The 21,037-nt window shown below is 41.3% G+C and overlaps 1 protein-coding gene across 3 annotated transcripts in view; it reads right to left on the bottom strand.

Annotated features, from left to right (window-relative positions):
• Window positions 1–21,037, bottom strand: part of sema5a (sema domain, seven thrombospondin repeats (type 1 and type 1-like), transmembrane domain (TM) and short cytoplasmic domain, (semaphorin) 5A) — a 119,124-nt gene that overhangs the window by 11,923 nt on the left and 86,164 nt on the right. For all 3 annotated transcript variants that reach the window (XM_051410954.1, XM_051410955.1, XM_051410956.1), the window contains exons 16-17: window positions 12,105–12,330; window positions 90–299 (exon numbers count right to left, since the gene is read on the bottom strand). In XM_051410954.1, coding sequence (XP_051266914.1) covers window positions 90–299; window positions 12,105–12,330 — 436 coding nt within the window. The remainder of the gene's footprint in view (window positions 1–89; window positions 300–12,104; window positions 12,331–21,037) is intronic.

The following is a 21,037-nucleotide window of genomic DNA, read 5'->3' on the forward strand; positions in this document are numbered from 1 at the left end:
ATTGTCCCAATGGTGTTTGTACGGTGTGTGTACAGTATCTTTGAGACTAAAATTGGCTTATAGCATGTGTATATGTGTGCATTTCTTACCTGGACAAGGGGTGATGTTACACTCCTGATACTCCTGTGCTGGCCCCAGGCAGGTCTGACCTCCGTACCTAGGCTCTGGATTACTGCAGGTCCTCTTCCGGCTGCGGATTCCCCGGCTGCAGTCTCTGCTGCACTGGGACCAGGAACTCCAGGTCGACCAGCCACCGTTCACCGTGTGGCCTGAGATCCTTCCGAGGCGAAGCACCTCTCCTATTGGGAATAGAGTCGGCCAACATACAAAATTAGACTATTGTCAGAACAACTTCTACTGTACGTGATGCCTGTGGTATTGTTAGCTTTTCTCATTTTTTCCGGCAACATTTCCTATAAAAATACACTGCAAGAAAGCAGCGGATACTTCCTCCATTACTGTGTGCATTTGTTTTGAAGAGCAAAGAGGCCAGAGAGTCAAGAGCAGCCCTTGATAACAGTGCCTTTACTCTAAAGCTTTTGGAGTATCAGTATCTCTAAAAGCTTTAGCTTGATTTGCCCTGAGAGAGCAGTGCCCACTACATGTTTTGTGTTTTTTATTAAGTTATTTTGTGCTGTAAAGCAATTCAATCTGAAGTTCTGTATGTTTACTAAATTATACCTGAATCATACTTCAGTTATATTCAATCATACCTATGTCTTAGGCAGATAGAATGACAAAATGCAATTCATTAACCATGGTAACCATGCCTACCACTTTAATCCAGACTGAAATATTTCTATACTATTAGATTGTCTTGAATTTTGTAGCACTACCATTAGGTCACATTTGTCCAATACTTTGGTTTATGACCAAATACTTGCAAAATGAATGACATTGCTGTACTTTGTGTTTAGTGCTAATCAACAAATGTTAGAATGTGGTAAACATTATACCCGCTAAACATCAGCATATTAGCATTGTTAGCATGCTGATATTAGAATTTAGGTCAAACCACGATTGTGCAACCTCACAGAGCTGCTACCATGGCTGTAAACTCTTAGCCTTGTTAGTGTACTTGCACTTTGTCAAGCAACCAAAGTACGTAAAATAATTTTATTCCGTACTTTTATTTCAAATATTGTACTACTATACTATTACCACAGAGCAAAAAAGTCAGATTAAAAAAAATAAAAGGTAAAATTCACACAGTAGAATGGAACATAAAACAGCGAAATCCAGTACATTGACAGATAGATAGACACCAATGGCGTCAGAAATCAGCTGCACAAATGTAATCCATCATTTTATTCTTCACAGACCTCTTGTCATTCTCTCAAGACGGATTCAACGAGAGCTGAGTGTCTCCTGTCAACATGTGAACGGGCCCCCTCATCAAACAACATCAGCTGACTAATCTGTGTACTCTCATCTGGAATGAGTCAAATAGAGGATTCCTAATGAAATATGAAACTGTAATTTCTATTAAACTATAATTACAGCATGCATTAATCAGAGCCATGGAAATGAGCAGAGAGAGAGAGAGAGAGAGAGAGAGAGAGAGAGAGAGAGAGAGAGAGATGAGAGAAAGCTTCTGGCCTCTTTGAATGAAAAGAGTGAACTCGTCTGTTTGAGTGAATGATAATCACCTCCAATGAAATTACAGTCACTGTCCAAGCAGTTCTCATTCAACAGACTGGGCTATTGTTTACTTTTTCACAACGGAAGACTTCATTTTGTGTCTGTGCTGCTTTTGCTTCGTGTCCTTCTGATCTTTCTTGCTCTTTCAGTCTCTATCTCTTTACCTCTAAAGAAAAGAGGGGAGTTTGTTTGTGTTGTTGAAACAGCAGAACACATCTGGATCCAGAGTCTGAACTACTCGACTATGCCACAGCAACCTTCCTTTTTTGTCTGATTCTCCTTCTAATCTCTTGATTTATCTTTTTTTATTGTCCCTATCTCATCTATTTTGCTCACTGCCTCTCTTTGTCCTTCTCTTCTTCTCTGTCTATCTTTCCCATTAACCTTCTCTTGCTTTTTGTCTCGCTCCCTCTCTCTCTGTCCTCCAACCTGGCCTCGTTGTTTTGTCAGCGTGCTCTTTTCACTGACAGTTAGCGTGGCGCGGCTGCTTTGTATTCTCAGGGAGAGGACAGTGTGTTTACCTAGCCCAAATCCTCGACCTCTTCATAACTACAGCCGACCTTGGCAGAGCACAGGCCGACTCACCTCAGCATCAAGCTGGCATGAGCGTTGACAGGCCCGTCGAGGCTCCTGCTCTTTATCGATTCTGAGCAGGCAGTGGCACGAACAGTCCCGCCTGCCACTGTGACCCGTAGTCTTTATCAAGCCTTCTGTAGCCCAAGAGACTGGACTACTGTTCTGCTCTAAAGGCAGTGGAGTGGAGTGCTTTATAATCATCCCTCTTATACATGCAAACATACACATGAGAAGAGCCGAATCTGGGGACACACGTGCACAAACACACCGATACAGGCATGCACGAATGCAAACATTGGCACTTAATCACTCTAGTGCCCACTGTACATACACAGCGCTCACTTTGCTTGCTCAAGCTTTGGCCTGAGACTGCTCTGATGTACTGTGTATTGTTAATGCTGCTTCACAGGGCCTGCTCTCCCGTCGCCAAAACAAACAGCGTGGTGCCCTCCCTCTCAAATAGGTAGCGACTGGATGTATCGATCCGCACAAGAACCACACACAGCCGGAGGAATTAATCCTTGCTCTCCTGACGCGAGCTGGGCCGAAACTAAGAAGGACACATCGCAACATCCAATAGTCCCCGCTGCAAAGAAATTGGGCCATGAAAAAAAAAAAAAGTTCCAACCTCCCTCCCATTGCTCAACCTTACACCCTGCTCAAAGGCAACACACGCTGTAAAGAAACTTATGAACTCCTGTGTGTGCAAGCGAGAATATAGACAAATGCATGTGTTGGAAAATAGGAGGAACAGGGATTCTGTGAAGCCACACACACACACACACACACACACACACACACACACACGCAATGCTGTGCAATCTAATGTACTGTATAGGCAACTGTAAAGGCAGGCAGTGAAAGAAGTGAGATGAAAGGAAATAAGAAAAACCGAGATAGTGGCAGAGACGGAGACGACATCTGCAAACCAGAGAGACAACGCTGCTTTGAGACAGACAGGCAGACAGAAAGACAGATATGAGAGACAGAGAGGTGGAAACATCTCTAACCTTAAGCAGTGAAGAGAGATGTACTGTCATGTGTGAGTTTTATCAACATCAGACTAACACTGGACCACACCGAGAGAGAAAAAAGTGCTTCTTCCAGACTGTCCTAGATTCAGAACCGTACACTTACTCCCCATTACTCTTCCTCCCTCCTTCTCCTCCTCTTTTACCTTCACTATCAGATCAGCAATGTCTCCCTGTGGAGGAACCTATTTTGTTGAATGTTTGCACCAACACTCCATATTTATATCTAAAAAACATTCTGGCTTTTTTTTGCATGTGTCATGCCATAAAAACCATAAAATAAGGGCTCTGGTTTACAGTGCCACAATATGACAGTACTCCCTGAGCTGTCCTGAGGTCTGCCAAGCGATGGTCAACCCAGAACCCTCCAGAGGGATATCCTCATGGAAGAGCCAATTAAAAGTTTGTAAGGGTGCAAGACTAAGGGATCAGTGCACACGTACAGAAATGCAGACACACAAATAGCAAGAACAAGGATATACTAGGGGGGTAAGAAAATATCGGAAAATGTCCTATGGCGAAATAGTGTGATTGGTGATACTGTATCTAAACTGAGGGCTATGATGTTTGTTGTTACCCGGACTGCTAGTATGTATAGTATGTGTTCTTTGACAGTTTTCCTAGATTGTCTGTATGTCCTCGTTTACAGTATCGCAATATATTGCAATATATCGAACCGTAACCCCTGCATCGTTTGCCAGATTCTTGCCAACATACAGCCCTAGGATATACGTACATGCGGACATGAGGTCAGGGCGTTACTGAAGGTCGTGGGATGTTTCATGAATTCATCCGAAGCGAGGCTTGTGAGTTTGACACGTTTTTTAAAAGAATGATTAAAGGCCAAACCTGCACCTTCAAACTTCCTGTCATTGCCCACTTACTGTAGAGATTAATTGGACTGTCTGTAATCTTTGGTCTTATAAGGATACAAGGACTGAAAGCACAATATTAGACCTACTACTAGAATGAGCCATATTTGTTTATTTTGTGGCATTACAAGGCTGTAGGTCAAACTCCAGTTTATGGTTGCAGTTCTAGACCATTAACTTCAAATAACACACTTCCATTTCCATCACTGCCATCTGCAATTTCCGTCAGCTGCCAAACAAAAACCTTTCAACACAACTGACTCAAGTTATTGTTTTTACAATGTCTGTGTTTGCCTATTGTTTGTCTGGTGAGTTTGATTTTTCTGACAATGTAACTAAGCATGATAGAGGATTTTCAGCTCTTGACAGATTATTTGCCCTTGAATGCGTTGTCAAGGAGAGCATTGAAAATGGTCCCTGCTGCTCCAAACTGCAACAATAACACAACTGCAACAATAACACAACTTTGACAAGAAAATTAAGGCAACTAAATATTTACTGTGCTGGATTACTTTCCACATCCAAGTCACCACAAGTGAAATGAACTGAAACCAGCAACTGGTTGGAAAGTGGAGAAGAAGCCAATGACTTATGGTATGTTTTAGAAAATTGTTGGAATGTAAAAACCCACGATACTTGGTGCTTTACTTGGTGCTTTAAGTCATTTATTAAACTAAATATCTAAGATAAATTTGTAACTTCAAGTATGTATTTTAAGCCTGACCTTGGAGCCCTTACACATCAGCTCTCATGACCAGCTTTTTGTTGCTTGAGACTGCTTGAGTGAAAAAAGCAGGAAAAGCATATATCAAGAGAGGGAATTTGAAACCAGTTTCTCTCCATTTATCCCTCTTGCCAATACAATCACAGGTAACACAAAATACCAGCTGGTACTGCTGGCTGCAGTGGTGGGCTTTAAGTGTGCGTTTGTCGTAATTGTAGGTGCTTTCAAAAGAATGAGCCAACTCCAACAACCTGAAATTGCCAACAAACAGTACAGACCAGATTGATTTTTTCAAACTAAGGAAGGTTGCTTCCATCAAAGAAAGCCAGCCATTTCCTTCTCCCTGGTAATTTGAAGTACCACAGCACTGCTCTCTACTCTGAGGTAGCATCCAGTCTGATTGGTCAAAAAAAGCACCAAAGCGGAAAGTGAACCACTGTCAGACAAGACAGGCGAAGACAAGCTCATCACCAAGCCAGCATGTGTGAGAGCAGAAACTTTTCTTGGGTGTTGTTAATCTTTATTACTGAAACCTGATTAGAAGGTACTGTCAAAACCTTCTGTTGTGATGTTTTTAAGAGCTCAGAGCCATAATTACATGCAGGCATGTTGAGCAAGGAGTGGCTTTGTGCCAACAAAGTAGATTTTTTTCTGACAGGCAGTTGGTTTTTTTTTTTCATCGCCTACGCTGATTTGCTAATTTGTTGACTCTGTGTCACCAGAATCTGTGCCACTCAGTGAGTGCCATGTTGGGGGCAAATGTGAAACAAGCAGTATGTCATTGGCAGTGCAATGGCACTCTGCAAATTTGGTGTCAAGGATAATTGCAAAAAGGTTGTGAACTCCATCTGACAGTAATCTGGGAGAGGGCTAGGGTTACATATTTAACTGAAGCATAGAGAAACATATACGGAGAGATGTCATCATCAGCAGCTTAGTAAGAGTTGCTGTGCCATAAGAGATGCAGCTATATCACAATTTAAGCCAGAAGGAGAAAAGAAGAGAAAGATTAAAAATATTTATATATATTTCATTTATTGCAATACATGCAATTAAGTGTAACTGCACACATGTTTATTGTGTACGTTTTTCAAAATAAAACCACATCCTTGAAGATACCCACTCTTAATGAAGATCTGACAAGGAAGTTACTTTCTTTTTTTATCATAAGTCTGTGATTCTGTCTTTCTTTCAGACTTACCATTACGCAACCCACCACCACCTTCCTTTTTTGGGATATTCAACTGAGAGCTTTTATTTCCCGCCTACTGCCTTCACTCCACCTCCACCATCACCAGTGCCTGGACTCACAAACCTCTATCTCACTCACTATTGTTATACAGTTGATTTCCATTTGAATCTTACTGAAAAACAAGATGTGCGATAATTAAAAAATTAGGAGAAAACTAACCTTCACTTCTACTTGACCTAAATAAGGAATACATGTTAATCTCAATATTATATATATATATATATATATGTATATGTAAATCTAAATTTGCATACACATTATTTTGTCGCAGTTTCCCATAGAAACAGGCACCTTAGGGCTCCAGTATAACTCAACTGTTTGTTCACTTATTAGCTCAACTAGTTATGTTTCTTTCCTCACAAACAGTGAGACGGAAACAGAGAGTGCTGGACAGAAAAACAGAAAAGACAATAAGGATACTGGAATGGTTGTCATTTGTCAGAGGCGTCCCTCTGCACTGTCCTGTGTCTACTCAGTGTCTGCTCATGACATCCGTGTGGGAGAAACTAATCTGTCGCCCATGAGAAGACCCTGGCCTTGATATCAGATCAGCTGAAGTGAAACACATCAGGCTGCTGACACGCCACCGTTTCTCCCTGGGAAAAAATGAAGCCATCACTCACCGACACATCCTGAACAAAATTACATACTCGCAACCTTCTACGGAAATGTCTTTCATCTTTCCAGTGCTTTCTTTTCCCTCAGTGTGTCTGCTTCTGTCTTTGTGAGATGTAAATGAAAAAAAAAAACTTGGATGAATGCCTGTTTTCAAAGCCTTTTTAAACTTGAAATGACTCCTGCTGCATCATAAAACTAACGACTGCACTTTTGAATCATTCGCATTATGTAGAGATATTGATTAAATCAGACATGCATATCTGTTTCATAGACATATAGCCTCACAAAAATCATCATTTAAATTGTCAGTTTGTGCAGTGTGCAGCCCTATGGCAGCACAGACAAAGTGACTAATAACAGAGAAGTTTTTTTAGTTGGAGGCTGACTAATGATAGACAGGTAGCTGGTTTCAGTCCTGGCAACAGTGGCAGGGTGAATTCCAGCTGTATGCAGACTATTAAAGCAGGCTGGTTAGTAACCCGTAAAGTGTCCAGTCATAGCTTAGCAACCAAAAATACATACAAAAGGCCTTTGGATTTCTCAACATGGTATTGAAAGAGTTTGGAGGTTGAGCAAGAGCATAAAGAATGGATTAAACAGTGTGTTTAATCTGTTAGTCCTGACAGTAAAAAGTGAAAACATACTGTGTTCAAAGCATTCATGTACAATGAAATACTGTGACAGTCTGATCAAACATTTTCCCTTATTAAACATATAGGACTAACTAACTCTACACCGCAATCCAAGAACAATGCTCCTTTATTTCCATGTCTTCTGTGCATCACCAGCTGGTGAGGATGGTGACTTTTTGTGTTTTATCATGTAGCCATCAAGTGCATATTTAAGAGGAGTCTTGTTTTAAAATGAATTAGCGGAGATAAACATTTATGGAGCTAACGTTAGATAACACCTTTCAGGGACAGTTGTCATTTCAGCTGACAAAATCAAAGGTCGGCAGCTAGAGATGGAAAATCCTGATTTTGTCTACCTCTGTTTGACATAAAGGACAAATTATTTCAAAATGACTTTGAATTACCAGTGGTACATCTGCTACCATTATCACTGTAAACTGCATATTATGTGCCATATCAAGATAGAATGCATGACAGGCATAGCAACAGTATCTAAGGGGGGCAGGGTTTAGCACGGTCATTTGCATCTGTAATAACTTTAATTCAGCTGAGCTCTCTTTGAATAAGACACTCTGGTATACTACACTGTTACACTGTCCATAGAAGAACACATGGAAATCAACTGCCTTGTGTAAACCACCACCTAATAATACTAATTATGTATTAATGCATACGTATTATACGAAACATATGGCGTTATTGAGCGAAGAGAAAAGCCGTGTAATGGGCAGAAAAATGAAAGCCATGTTTTATAAAATGCTTCTAAGATTTTACTTCATGGACATTTAAAAATACATGTCTATGCAGGCAATTATGCAAAAGATCAAATGTTTGGTTTTTCATTCAGGCATGTGAAATGTGATAAAAAGGAAAAATGGCTACACGACTAATCACTGGGCGTACATGACAAGAGAGGTCTTTAAATCACTACAGATCTTAAGTAATTAACTCATCATTATCATTAAGCTACGATCACTGATACGAAACAAGTCAGTATGTTATATAAAAGCTCATTGTGAATGCTTGGTTAAATCATATATTCATAATCTATCTTCCATAATAAAGACAGATAGAGATCTTAATATAAGAGACAACCAGACAAAAAGAAAAAGGGAAGCTGGGGAGAGGTCGGGAAAGTCGCTAGTATATCTCAAACAACATTTCTTTTTGTCTCCATTGATGGGGGGATTAATTTTTCATATCTGTGCATCACAGATGAGACTTGCAGGTGTGTATCAATAACATGCACCTCGCCTCAAATACGATCCAGATCGTCAAATGTCAGATATATCTGATAAGTCTGATGCTCAAAGCTACAAACACAGTGACATTCTGCCCGATCAGGGAGAAGCGAAGAAGATCTTCGACAACATGGCAGAGTGGGCTTTTTATTGAGCAGCTGTGAAGTGACATCAGTGCGACGGCGAGACAGCAAAATACTCTTTCATGCAACGGTTTCAGATGAGAAAAACAAAAAAGGAGGCCAGTGTTGGCTGTAGGGAGAGTGTAAACGTACTACTCCTGAATGCTAAGGCGAATGTTTTTTGTTTGCACATATTTGACTTCACTGTTTTAAGACACATGAAAATGAAGGCAACATACATATACCTTCATATGCAGTGTTGAATACAATAATGTGATTACTTTTTTCAGAAGCATAACGCATTACAATTTAAAAGTCAGTAGTGACAATACACTTAAAAATCCCTGTAGTCTTCATGGCTTGGACAATTTACAGGTCTTTTTCTTTGCTGTCTTACTAGGAGGTTAATGGAGGATTGATATGTAGGACTGACTGCTGGCTTAGTGCAAATGCCAGAGATGTGGTGAGGTGGATAGTCTCTGCTAGAATAAGACAAATGTTTATATGTTATATGTTGTTTGCTTTGTCTACATTCAGTTATAGTTAAGGAAAGGAGCTGCTCATGCGGTCAGTCACAGCTATTGTTGGCTGTTGAAGGTGAGTAAATATCTCCCAGCTGTTGGCTGGCTGCTTGTTAAACAGTAGAATCTTGTTCTTTTTCTACAAAAGTTAAATACCGAAAAAATGACCTGTGGGAAAAGATTTGGAGCTGTTTACAGTTTACAGGCTGAGTAATAAGTAACAAGTAATGACTCATTAATTACCTTTACTTTTGGGTATTTATTAAACTAATCTAAATATTTTCCAATGTGTAATTGATTAAATTTTTTGAGTAACTTGCGCAACCATGACAACCTGTTTAGTAATGGCTTACAAAGTAAAAGCCCCGGTTGTTTGTGGAGCTGTAATCGAAACCAAGCCGCCTGATCCAAACAGTAAATCTTTATCGGGTGACACACCATTCCTTTTGGGTGCTCATCATCTCAGAGGGATCTTGAGGTCCTTTGCCCCGGTAGTGGACATCAATACACACCACCACCGTGGCGGTAATTATTCTACAGCGGACGCTTGCTTTAAGCAAAGTTAACTGCTGTCCCAGTGGTTCAGGCACCCCATGCATCTATGAGAGGTGGATTGTGGGAGGAGGACATATTGGAAAAATGTCATGGACACACACACACACACACACCTATGTGTACACACACGCAAACTGATTCACAAATCCACCCACCCACAAAAAACTGGCAAAAACGCACCACAAGCTGCCCCCATGCACACACACCCCAGTGCCCAGCAGATGGATGGCAAGTTTGATAATGGTTGAAATAAAGAAGTGGATCACTGGAGTCCATCCTCTTTTTCGACAGTTATGACCTAAAACTCCTCCGAGAAGTGAATCATATTGAAGTCTGGAGATGAACAATCAGCGCGGCACAAGAGGAGAGTAGCACACCGAGGCCACGTACACCTTAATAGGTCTTGTTTTCACTCATACTGCACACTACAACTAGACTGAAACCTTTGGGTTTTTTTTAAGGAGAGAACAAAGTGTTTCATATTCTACATTGAAGTTTTTTTCTTTCCTCAAACGTACCAAGGTTGCGTTTTTGATAAAAAGAAGAACCACATTATCATTGAGTGAACCAGTACTGATGTTGAAAAGAAATTTCTTTTACTGAACATTTAAAAACATTTTTGATTTCATATAAAATCATAGTTATATTCACAAGGCCACGCTTTGAGGCAATGTAGAGCAGCAATACCGCCTGCAGTGATGATAATAACTTATCTAGTTAAAATGTCAATATAGGAGGAATTGAAAGTGCAATAGCATCATGACTAATCACTCCTGTTGATACTCTTTGGCACTGGGTGTATAATGGAGTCGGGGTCTATTAAAAGAAAAAATATACCCTCCTCTCTGAAAAAAAGGGGGTCTAACTGTAACCTGCAGCATTGCTGGTACATAATTTGCACCTTAATAAGCTGAGTTAACAGTGTTTCCTATTTTTCCCGACACCAAACTTGTGAAAATAACACCACGTTTGTACTCGGGTTGTTGAAGAGATTGGAAGCTTGTACTGCGCAGCTCATACATCACCATCTGCCTGCTGTAGCCTATAGGCTGCTTACATCCTACAACACAGACTGACACGTTGCCAAAAGTGACTGCTGAACCCTCAGCCTTTGCAATTGGTATAATTAACACTGAAGATAATCTGATGTCAGGCTCCTGGTGACAACCTCTAATGAAACACACAGTGTCTGTTGCTTCCTCTCGCTAATCAGGAACACAACAGACCTGTTAAAGCTATAGTCTTTGTTCGCTAATGTCTTGGATGTGTGGCTGTCACTCCTCTTAAGGCTTTGAGTCTCCAGTCAGGTTTTTCTCTGTGCCTGCCAGCACTCATCTAAAACCCTTCAGGAACATTTAAGCGTTGGCTTCAAAGTGTGAAAGGAACAACTTGTACCAGTGACGGCGCTGGAGGAGAGACAGAGATTAATAATCAGAAACGAGGAGGAAGAGTGAGATCAGAAGAGAGAAAACCCTGTTGATAGTGTACATTAGGGCTAACCCCGGTGATTTCCGCAGCATGTGGCATGTGAGTGCAGTAGCGACAGACCACCCAGAGACACAGAAGAACTCAAAGTGATGGGAGGCCGCCGCAGTAACACTAAAGCCCTTAAAAAAACAACAACTGCGTCTCCCTCTATGGCAAAGAGCGACGCCATAAACAAACTTTAACTGCTGCATCTGTATCCGAAGCCTCTTTGCTGTGGTGCGGTACCACGCCGCCTGTCTCCCCTCTAATATGGATCCTTCCACTTGACAACATAAACAACTTGTCAATTAGCAGCCTGTTTGTACAAACGTTTACAGCATTTAATTCACCCGGGGTGTGGCTGACTGAGACTGTGTGGTGCAGAAGGGAATAGCCGGGATGATGGATAAAGACTGTGTGTTTGTGCTTCTCTGCAAGACTATAATTTGAGCTTGAGCATTTGCATCTGGGCGTGTTCGTGTCTTAGTGAGTGAAAGATATTGTGGGAGAGCTAAAATTAGTTGTAAACTGCTGATCGGCTTTGTGGATTGGAAGTTCATTAACATGTCTGATGCTCTGATCCGCTGATAAAGCTGAGGAGGGCCGTAAACATGAGAGATGATTAAGATGGCACTCCTTTAACTTTTTCAGGACAGCGAGGGGAAAAGTTTGAAAAAGCAAGAAAGGAAGATCTAATGAACAACAGACAGAGAGAAGGAATGGCTTGAGGCGAGGAGGCCAATAACTAGCCTGCAGAGACACAGAAAGCCAGTTGGAGTGAGATAACACAGACACATCCAGAGGCTGAGATAGCTGGAAAGAGACCATCTGTCTCTTCCACTCTGCACTCACCATCAGTGGAGCAGCCGGTGGATCCGTCGCTGGAGCAGTAGCGCATCTCGATCCTCTGCCTGCCCACTTCTAGCATGCTGGGGTCTGGGATGCGTGCTTTGCAAGTGTAGCGGAAACGCTGCTCGTAGTGGCCACCGTTGTCGGAGATGTTGACGGGCGTCCAGGGAGTCCAGGGTGTGGTCTTCTTCAGGTCAGGACATGGCAAGGTGTTGCAGGACTGGTACTCCTGCAATCGCAGAGATGGAAAACAGTGTTATTTCAGGGCAAGCAGGTTTGCAGGCAGGTGAATTTGCCACGTCTAAGCGTAGGAGGTGATAATCACAAATCATTTAAAGCAATAATTAAACATGACAAGCTCAGACAGAAATTTCTGGTGTATTTCCCAAGCATAATAATGGACAGGACAATGGCTTTTGAAATTCTCAGCAGTGACTAATATGAAATTAAACAGCTTATTTTATGAGGATATAAACAGCCTTTTCAAAGCTTTTATCATCATTCATCCTAGAAAGCCTCTTGATTCCAGTTCTGGCCGGTTCACTGTACTGTATGTTGCCAGATCCAGTACTGCTCATCCCCCACAATACCCCTGTACAAACCAACCAAGCCGTGTTTGCCTGGCCACACAACACAGCCTGCCATTCTGCCTGCACACACCGACTAACGATGCATTCCCATTAGACCACTTGCCGAACACAGCAAGAGGAAAACAAGCCAGGCAGAGAAGGTCATTGATCAGGTTTAATTTATAACCAAGGGGGAAGGATGGAGGAGAGGAAGGAGAAAGAGGAGGAATAGGGATGATAGAGAAGTTGATAGGGAAAGAGGGGTGAAGAAGTGGAGGGGAAAGAAAAAAGAAAGCAATAGTGGCAACTCTTTCTACCATCTGCATCTGGCTTCGAGAGCCAGGCAGTAAAAATGAAAAACGCAGCACTGAAGCTCTAACAGTATGATATGTGAGTCTCATTCAGAACTCTCATAAGTATATATTTTGCCTCCACTTCTCTCAGCCAACTTCTATTTGGAGAAGTGGTTGCATAAAAAAATAAAAAAAGAGTGCTTCTTCTGTGGTGCTATATATGATGCGATTCAAGGAGATAATAGGAGGGTAATATGTAGTCCAGCCCCCGTTTGTGCCCAGCTAAATAAATAAGAAGGTGGAAGTAGTGATACGTCTGGAGAAAATGACACCACAGAAGAGAAGCTGAGATGCCTGCCATTTTCCTCACACTTGTTTATTTATGCTGAATAGCCCTTGAGTGACTGCCAGACCTTGACAAAATAAGATAAGAGTTCCTTTCTGCACATCCGTCAGCCTGTCACATGGGATAGGCTGACAGGTCAGCTGAGGAGAGGAGTACTATACATTATACAGTATGCAGGTCTATTTTTCACCATCCTACCTCCTCTTTTATGCTCTCTCTTGGTCTCACTTTCTATCCATCTTTATATTTCTTTCACCTTCCTTTTCACACACAGTTCATAACTCGCTTTGTGTCAGCTCTCCCTCTCTTTGTTTCCGTTTGCCTCGGTGCCTCTGCTTCATTTCTCTTCGTCTCTCCCTATCCACCCCTCGTCTCTGTCTCCTCCTTTCCTCTCCCCATGCCTCTCCTCCCTGGGGTACCAAGGTTAAAAACACAGGGAGGATTTAGATTCTGTTAGGGGCCCCCGTGATGAATGAGGGTGTCACCTCCACAGCACTTCCTGCCTCTCTCCATCTAGCGCAGTAATCATCTGCAGACATTAATATTTAACATCATCACGCATCACAGACCGGCCCACAATCTGTGCTTATCAACCAATAACAAAAAGGAAGAAAAAAAGTCCACCTCAGCGTCTCGCCGCCGCCTACAGCGACAGCAACACATGGCATGAATGGGGGGGAAAAAAGGCAAACGATCTGTGGGTGTTTGTTGTGTGAGTAGTTGATGGTGGCCAAACACAATAAATATTTAATGAGGCTTGTCTGGTGAGCGTTTTTTCCTGTACTCTCTTAGGATTAGTGTTGATGCAGAGGGCTAAGGAGATAATTACTGGGTTTAAAGCTGAACCTCATTCAAGGTCTCTGAAGGCATCCACATCAACTACAGCTAAAGTATATGCAGCGTACAGCGAGGTGGTCAGTGTACATGTGACAATGTCCCATTGATTGAACAAACGTCAGAAGCTCTGTGGCTCACAGCCTTGTATGGAAATGCACTAGAACCTTACATAAATATTTTCAATATACTCAAGGTTTTCAAATGATTTTGTTTTTGCCAAATTTTTTGCTTAAATTTGGTGGAAAATCACAAAATAGGAACTAGTGAAAGCGCTTTTTTAATCCAGCAGAGTGCAGTTTATTTGATGAATAAAACAAAATTCACGAAGGGACAACAATGCAGGTCTGAGTACTACCTGAAACTATTTTATTTTGAGTGCAATGAAGATGTCAACTACAATATATTCGGTTGCTCTCTCTGCTATTTCATGTTACAGGTTGCTGAGATATAATTCTGGTCGATAATTGTTTGCCATTTAAAATGCATCAGGATTAAACTCAAGATAAAGAGGAGTTAAATAAATAAATAAAAAATCGATAAATAGCTGTTCAGTGATAACGAGTTTGATATTTGCATTAATCTGGACCTTACTTACTTATTTATGTCGAAGGGAATAGGCATTTACTGAAGACTGTCTTTGATTAAAGTATCGGTGAGTCAGTATGTTGACTTTTATTTAAAATATTCAATAAAAATACCTGAATAATCATAATTTAAAAAATGCTAATAAACGGGGATGGTGAGAATATCACGTGATGCCATGAAGATTCGGTTGTCCCCACTATCATCCCTGCACCACCTGGAGGGCCATGATATGAAAAAAAAGCCCCCTGCTGTAGAATATGACATCCAATAACAAATGTTGAAGGGCAGTAGACAGTTTATTGTCTTTTCCTGCAGAAAAGAGAGCCTTGTTATATTGGCAACGCATGTGAATACAAAATCTGGTGTAATAACAAAAACAATCCCCCTGCTTTGAGAGTGGCAATTTTTATAACGTTTTGAATAATGCATTAAAAATGGGCTTGAGGATGTGAGATAAACATCAGTATAGCTCTGTCCATAAAAAACCATAACCCCAACACACATACACCCACAAGCAAATGACATTCACTGAGCCAGAGCAGTGAATAGGTCATCTTAGGCATACATTACATGTTGGGCATGTAAATGTGCTGCCGAATAAGTGGAAGGAGACATACTGTATTTGAATAAAACTCTAGGGCAAAAGAAGCTGATCGAAATAAGCTATTTAAATGTTTCATCTCACTCGGTCCAGTTCATATGGTGAGCCAATAAAACAAAGTAATAAAACTACAAGAAAACAACAAAAACCAGGAAACATATCCCGTGCTCTTCACTCACAGCCCCACTCCCGTCTCAATTTCAGGGAAATTAACGGAAAGTGAAAACATGGCGGAAAGCAGTCGAATGTGACAAGTGGCATGTGGAACACAAAATTGGATTCAATTAGTCTGCTGATTTTGCCTCATATCCGCGCCCCTCCCGGCGAGAGCGGTGATATGCATTATGGGCAAATGGAGAGCAGCGATTTTATGCTGCGCAACACCTTTAACAGGCAGCTGCTCAGAGACGGGCAGCACTGTAATGTGTTTCTGGCTGGAGCTCAGGAGAGCTGGGTAGGAGGACGCCTGATAGCATCTTTACTGCCTCACACAAACAAGCTGCTTGGTTGGTCAGTATGGAAGCGGTGGTTTGTGTGTGTATGTGCAAGGCTGTGTGTGCATGCATGTGTCAAGTTGACTACACAGTTAAAGTTTGACTTTAGGCTGGCACTTTGGCACTGATTTGTGTGTGTATGTGTATGTGTGTGTGTGTGTGTGTGTGTGTGTGTGTGTGTGAAGCGCGTGCATGTTTATAAGTTTATGCATGGCTGAGTTATGGATTCAGGGAGCTCCTATCTCACTCCGTCTCCATCCACAGACCCTTTCTGCTTATTTTTTTTAAGTGTTATAGGCTGAGGGGGTACAAGTTGAGGAGGAAGAAGAGCAAAAAAGAAAAAGACAGAGAAAGAGTGTCTGTGCCAGCATAGTGTCTGAGTGCTGGGGAAGTATAAGCCCTCAGCCTCACTCCTTATTTTTATTGAAGAATGCATGCATGTGGAGTGAAGAGTGAAATACATTGTGTGTCTTTACTGTGTGTGTGTGTGTGTGTGTGTGTGTGTGTGTGTGTGTGTGTGTGTGTGTTTTGAAGGGAAGGTACAAAAGGCTCTCTGTGGTGTCTGGACTGCTGTGGGAGGTGAATAATAAGGAGCCGTGCCTCTTCAGCCTCCTACCATCATTACACTCATTATACTTCTTATTGGACTGGGAGAGCGGTGAGTGTGTGTAAGAGGAAGAAAGTGAGAGGGAGAAGAAAGTCTTTATAGGATGCCTACGTGTACACACCAGTGTCCCGATGTTGAAGTAAATGGATGTGAAATGCGAGATTGACTAATCCTCTCCTGTGCCTACATCTTTATCTATCGTGGTCGAGTCCACGGAGACGGAGTCCTAATGTTCCTCAAGTCTGCGTGACACATCAGTTCAATTAGCAGCACAGACCACAACACACTTTGTCAAACACTGACTTCTCTCTCTCTCTCTCTCTCTCTCTCTCTCTCTCTCTCTCTGTCTCACCACCAGTCTGACTCCATAATGAAGCCTGCTGTCGGCCAGGAGCAGGTCTCCTTCCTGGCTACACACCAGTGCACACACACACACACATATACACTGCACGATACAAAAAAACGCACAGGTGTGTTCACACATAAGTCTGCCTACGCAAACACTGTTAACTTTCATTTCACAGCTCGGCTGCACTACTGACTTTATCGCAGGTAAATAGAACAGCTCTCAGTGTCATTAAGCAGCTCTGCGCATCGTCAGTTCTGCATGGCCCACATTTGACTTATTTAACTCTGAGAGGGAGAGTCAAGATGTGCAGTTCAGCTGAGAAGAATGGTCCTTTTTGATGCTTGGATGTGAGAGATATTTTTGATGTACTTGATGTAGTATAAAGTAGGAAATACCACAGTTCTCTTGACTCACATATGTGAAGCAAATCTTCTTCCATCTAATACTAGGAATTAAAAGAGAATATCAGCACGTCATTTACTGTGGGGTTGTAGCTCTTTAAATGTTGAAGTCTCTCTTTCATGTATTTTTACAATACATACTGTTATTGTAATTGTACATGCCTTAACCGCTATCAAATATTCAAACTTAAGTAAAAGTACAACACTGTGAAAATACTCCACTATAAGTCCTGCATTCACAAGCTTACTGTGTAAGTATCAGCAAAATGTATTCTCATTCTGATGGTCCCTGTGTGGTCAGTGTTTTACGATTATATATGATGTTTTTGGATTAATATTGCTGCTGCATTAATGTGCATGTTGCATCTTTTTAAGCTTGAGCTCATTTGAACTACTTTATATACTCTTGGGTAGTGTCATCTACAGCAGTGCATCACCTTATATAACAGAGGTTCTCAAGCTTTTGTAACTCAAGGCCCACTGGCTCATCCTCTAAATAAATGATAAAAAAACAAACAAAACATGACAAAAAATGAGGAAAAAAAAGAACTGTAAATATGTGTTACACCAGGTGAAATGACCAAAATAAATATATCATATAGCAAGTGGCTTTTGACTGTGTTGTTAATGTTCATGTATGACTTTCTGTTGTGCCTGAAGCTCCGTCCCACTGGAAATATTCTTTTTGGCTTCCTAACACATCCCAGTTGCTTTGTGTTTAAGTGTCTCTGGAGCTCCCATGGTTTTAGCTCCTCATTTGACAGGATTTCACCACATTCAACACACTGTGCTTTCAGCTCAGCATCACTGCCTGCCATTATTTTATATATTCAGGGTCATATTTCCTCACCACATACTTCTGAGCTGTTACTTTGTACAAGTCTGTGGATGATTTTCTATGTTAATTTCTGCTTCTAGAGATCAAACAAATGAGTCCTCATAGGTGATAACAATGGTGGGACTGTCCCACCATTTACAATAAAAGTCACAGATTTTTTCTCTATTATACTCATTAACAATGATTACCTCTGAATCAACTCCTCAGTCAGACTTCATAAACAGTACATGGGTTTCAACATAGTGTGCATCAAAAGGATTGATATAATGAATCATTTTCTATTAGCACTACACTACTACTTACCTTCTAAATGTTTTGTATTAATTACCTCTTTTTCAGAACACCTAACCTCTGATGAATAATGACTAATCACTTCATTGATTTGGAAAAAAAATGTTTTTCATCCAAGGCTGGCTGACTAAGCTCACATCCTCTTTTCTAGTAGAGTTTTTGAGTCACCACACAGGAGAAGATGGGGTTAAGTACTGTACTTGTGGTACAGTACATCACTGCCGAGCCACGAGAGCCTCGCTTGTTTATTTCCAGCCCAGATTTTGCCAGCTACTTTAGGGATTCAAACCTGTAATGCAGATACAGTGAAACGAGAGAGACGTAGCAGCGCTGCATGGACCAGGGCTCAGACTGATGAAGTTGCAGTCATGTGGCCTTTTGCATCAGCAAAATGAGGCACCAGGCACCTCAGGACTAAATACTTTCCTGATGATAAGACTGCCGAGGCTTATGGCAATGACACACAGGGCAACATTAGGGCAGGTTTGATGGAAATTAAGCACCTACAGAGTTTGTTCTTTTAATCATTTAAGTGGCAACATTAGGTTTTTAGGGTAGTAGGGTTGCAAAGTCAGTAGAGGCACTTTTGTTTAAAGTGAAGTGTCCTTGACCTGAATCCCTACTTGCTTCACTTCAGCTATTCTGTGTGTGAGCTACACTGGGGAGAGGTTATAAGCGTAGAAAATGTTGCTTCAGGGATCAATAAAGAATCACTAAAACAACAACTGAATAGGTTTTTTGCTCAGTGATTCACTTTATAGCATGTTAGGAGTGTTGACCCGAGACTGGTATCACCAACATTGGTCTATCTTTGTATACTTTTCTAGATTAAAATTAAAGTTCCAAAAACTATTTTATTTTTTATTCTCTGCCTGACATCTTTGTAAAACATCAAGCAGATGTTAGCTCACCACTGTTGATTAATGTGTAGCAAACGCCTGGAGCTGACCACAGGTGGGGGCGGCAATATCAGTTCTGACAGGTAAACAAGAATGCGCACATACATACGCGCACCAAGACATACACAGTGTTCATCTCTTCGGGTCTCAGTAGGGTGTCTGGTCTAAAAAAGTAGCTGTGATGACAGAAGCTGCAACGTGTGTGTGAGATTATGTGTGTGTGGTCTCCTTCTGTTTAATTAAACATGGATCTGTCCGGGGGAAGAGAACACAGACAGATGGCACATTAAAAAAACGAACTCTATCACACTTTTCACATTTTTGTGTAATTTCCTTGATGAAATTAAAAGAGTGCACTCCCATCATCCTTGATCTTCAAGTGCTGCATACAAATTTATAAAATTTATTTTATTGGAAGGGTGTATGGCGTTTCAAACACTGTTTCCTGTCTTGAACACTTAAGCTTTATTTCTTAAGTGCATTGAAGCAATTGTTATACATTAACAGCTGTGTCATTAAGCGCCTTATCCAAGTTGTAAATGAAAGGCATAAAATGTTTCTTTGATCTGAGTAAATATGCGGCTATAATACGAGTTAGCCAAGCTGTCCAAATAAAGTCTTCCCTGGGAAAGAGAAGGTGTCTGTGAAATCTGCATGTAATTACAACTCTGGTGGCTGAGATGGCCCCAATTAAGTCTATGTCGCCATGTTCAAAGAAAAGGAGTCGATGAGGAAACTAAACAAAACAAAAAGGGACAACAAGTCCAGGAGCGGTAGTGAAAAGAAGAGTCAAAAGGAAGGAGAGGGAGTGGGTGAAACAAACAGAGAGTGCTGGGTTAATAAAAGGTGCTCGCTTGACCTTTCCCACTGACCTGGCTCGGGTCTCCCTAGTCTGTCACTTCCTTGTCTGTAATCACTACAAAACTGTCCCCTCCCCTGACACCAATAAAAACTATCTCTAACATCTCCCGCTGAGTGAGCCTGAGCTTGCCTCCAAATGTCAAAAATACCCACAACTAAGACAGGCTTTCCCCTTTTGGAAGCAGAAGCGACGAGCTACTCAGATTCCCTCGTGCTCGTCATCACTTTACTTTCCTGAACTGAGTTCCTCCAGGAATGCAGGCTGCATTCCCAAGATGCTTCAGTGAGGATAATGGTCGCTACGCAATGACAGAAATACGACAGCTGCCACCTGATGAGAATGAGAATGTGTGTGTGTGTGTGTGTGAGTGAGAAAGTAAGGGTACACGTAGCAGCAGATGATATGGTGTGAGTGCTAAATTGTGACTTAATGGGAGGTCAGTCTTTTCATTTGGGTGTTCTGCAGCTACTAATGTGTCATGGGTAATTATCAGATACTATATATGCTCTTGAGGTTGCAAGGCCTTGTGTGGGATGTTTCATAATGCTGGCAGTGTATTATTTAGCTTCACAACGGGCCATTACACAACCTGTGGGATGCGCTTTTTCAGCTAAATGTGATTTGGGTCGTTGAATGCCTTTTCAGTGTTTGGGAGAATTTTCTTTTTATTTGAACAAATTTCATCCAACATCCCTTTAAATTTACATAATGAATGTGTCTATATTCCACATACATATATATGTTTACATAAATGCAGAATCAAAGACGTGACATGTGTAATGTGTAATCCTGATTATTTTCTTAATTCTAAACCTTACATCTAAACCAGCCAATTTAAGGTTTTCCTTAAATCATCCAAAGTCAAATTTCCTCTCAAATTTAAAAGAAAACCCACAAAAATACAGTTCAAGGATCCCATGCATCCAAGCCCAAGACCCTGACCCATATTCTCTAATCCATTTCC

This window comes from Dicentrarchus labrax, unplaced genomic scaffold (genome assembly GCF_905237075.1).
Source record: "Dicentrarchus labrax unplaced genomic scaffold, dlabrax2021, whole genome shotgun sequence".
Classification (NCBI taxonomy): domain Eukaryota; kingdom Metazoa; phylum Chordata; class Actinopteri; family Moronidae; genus Dicentrarchus; species Dicentrarchus labrax.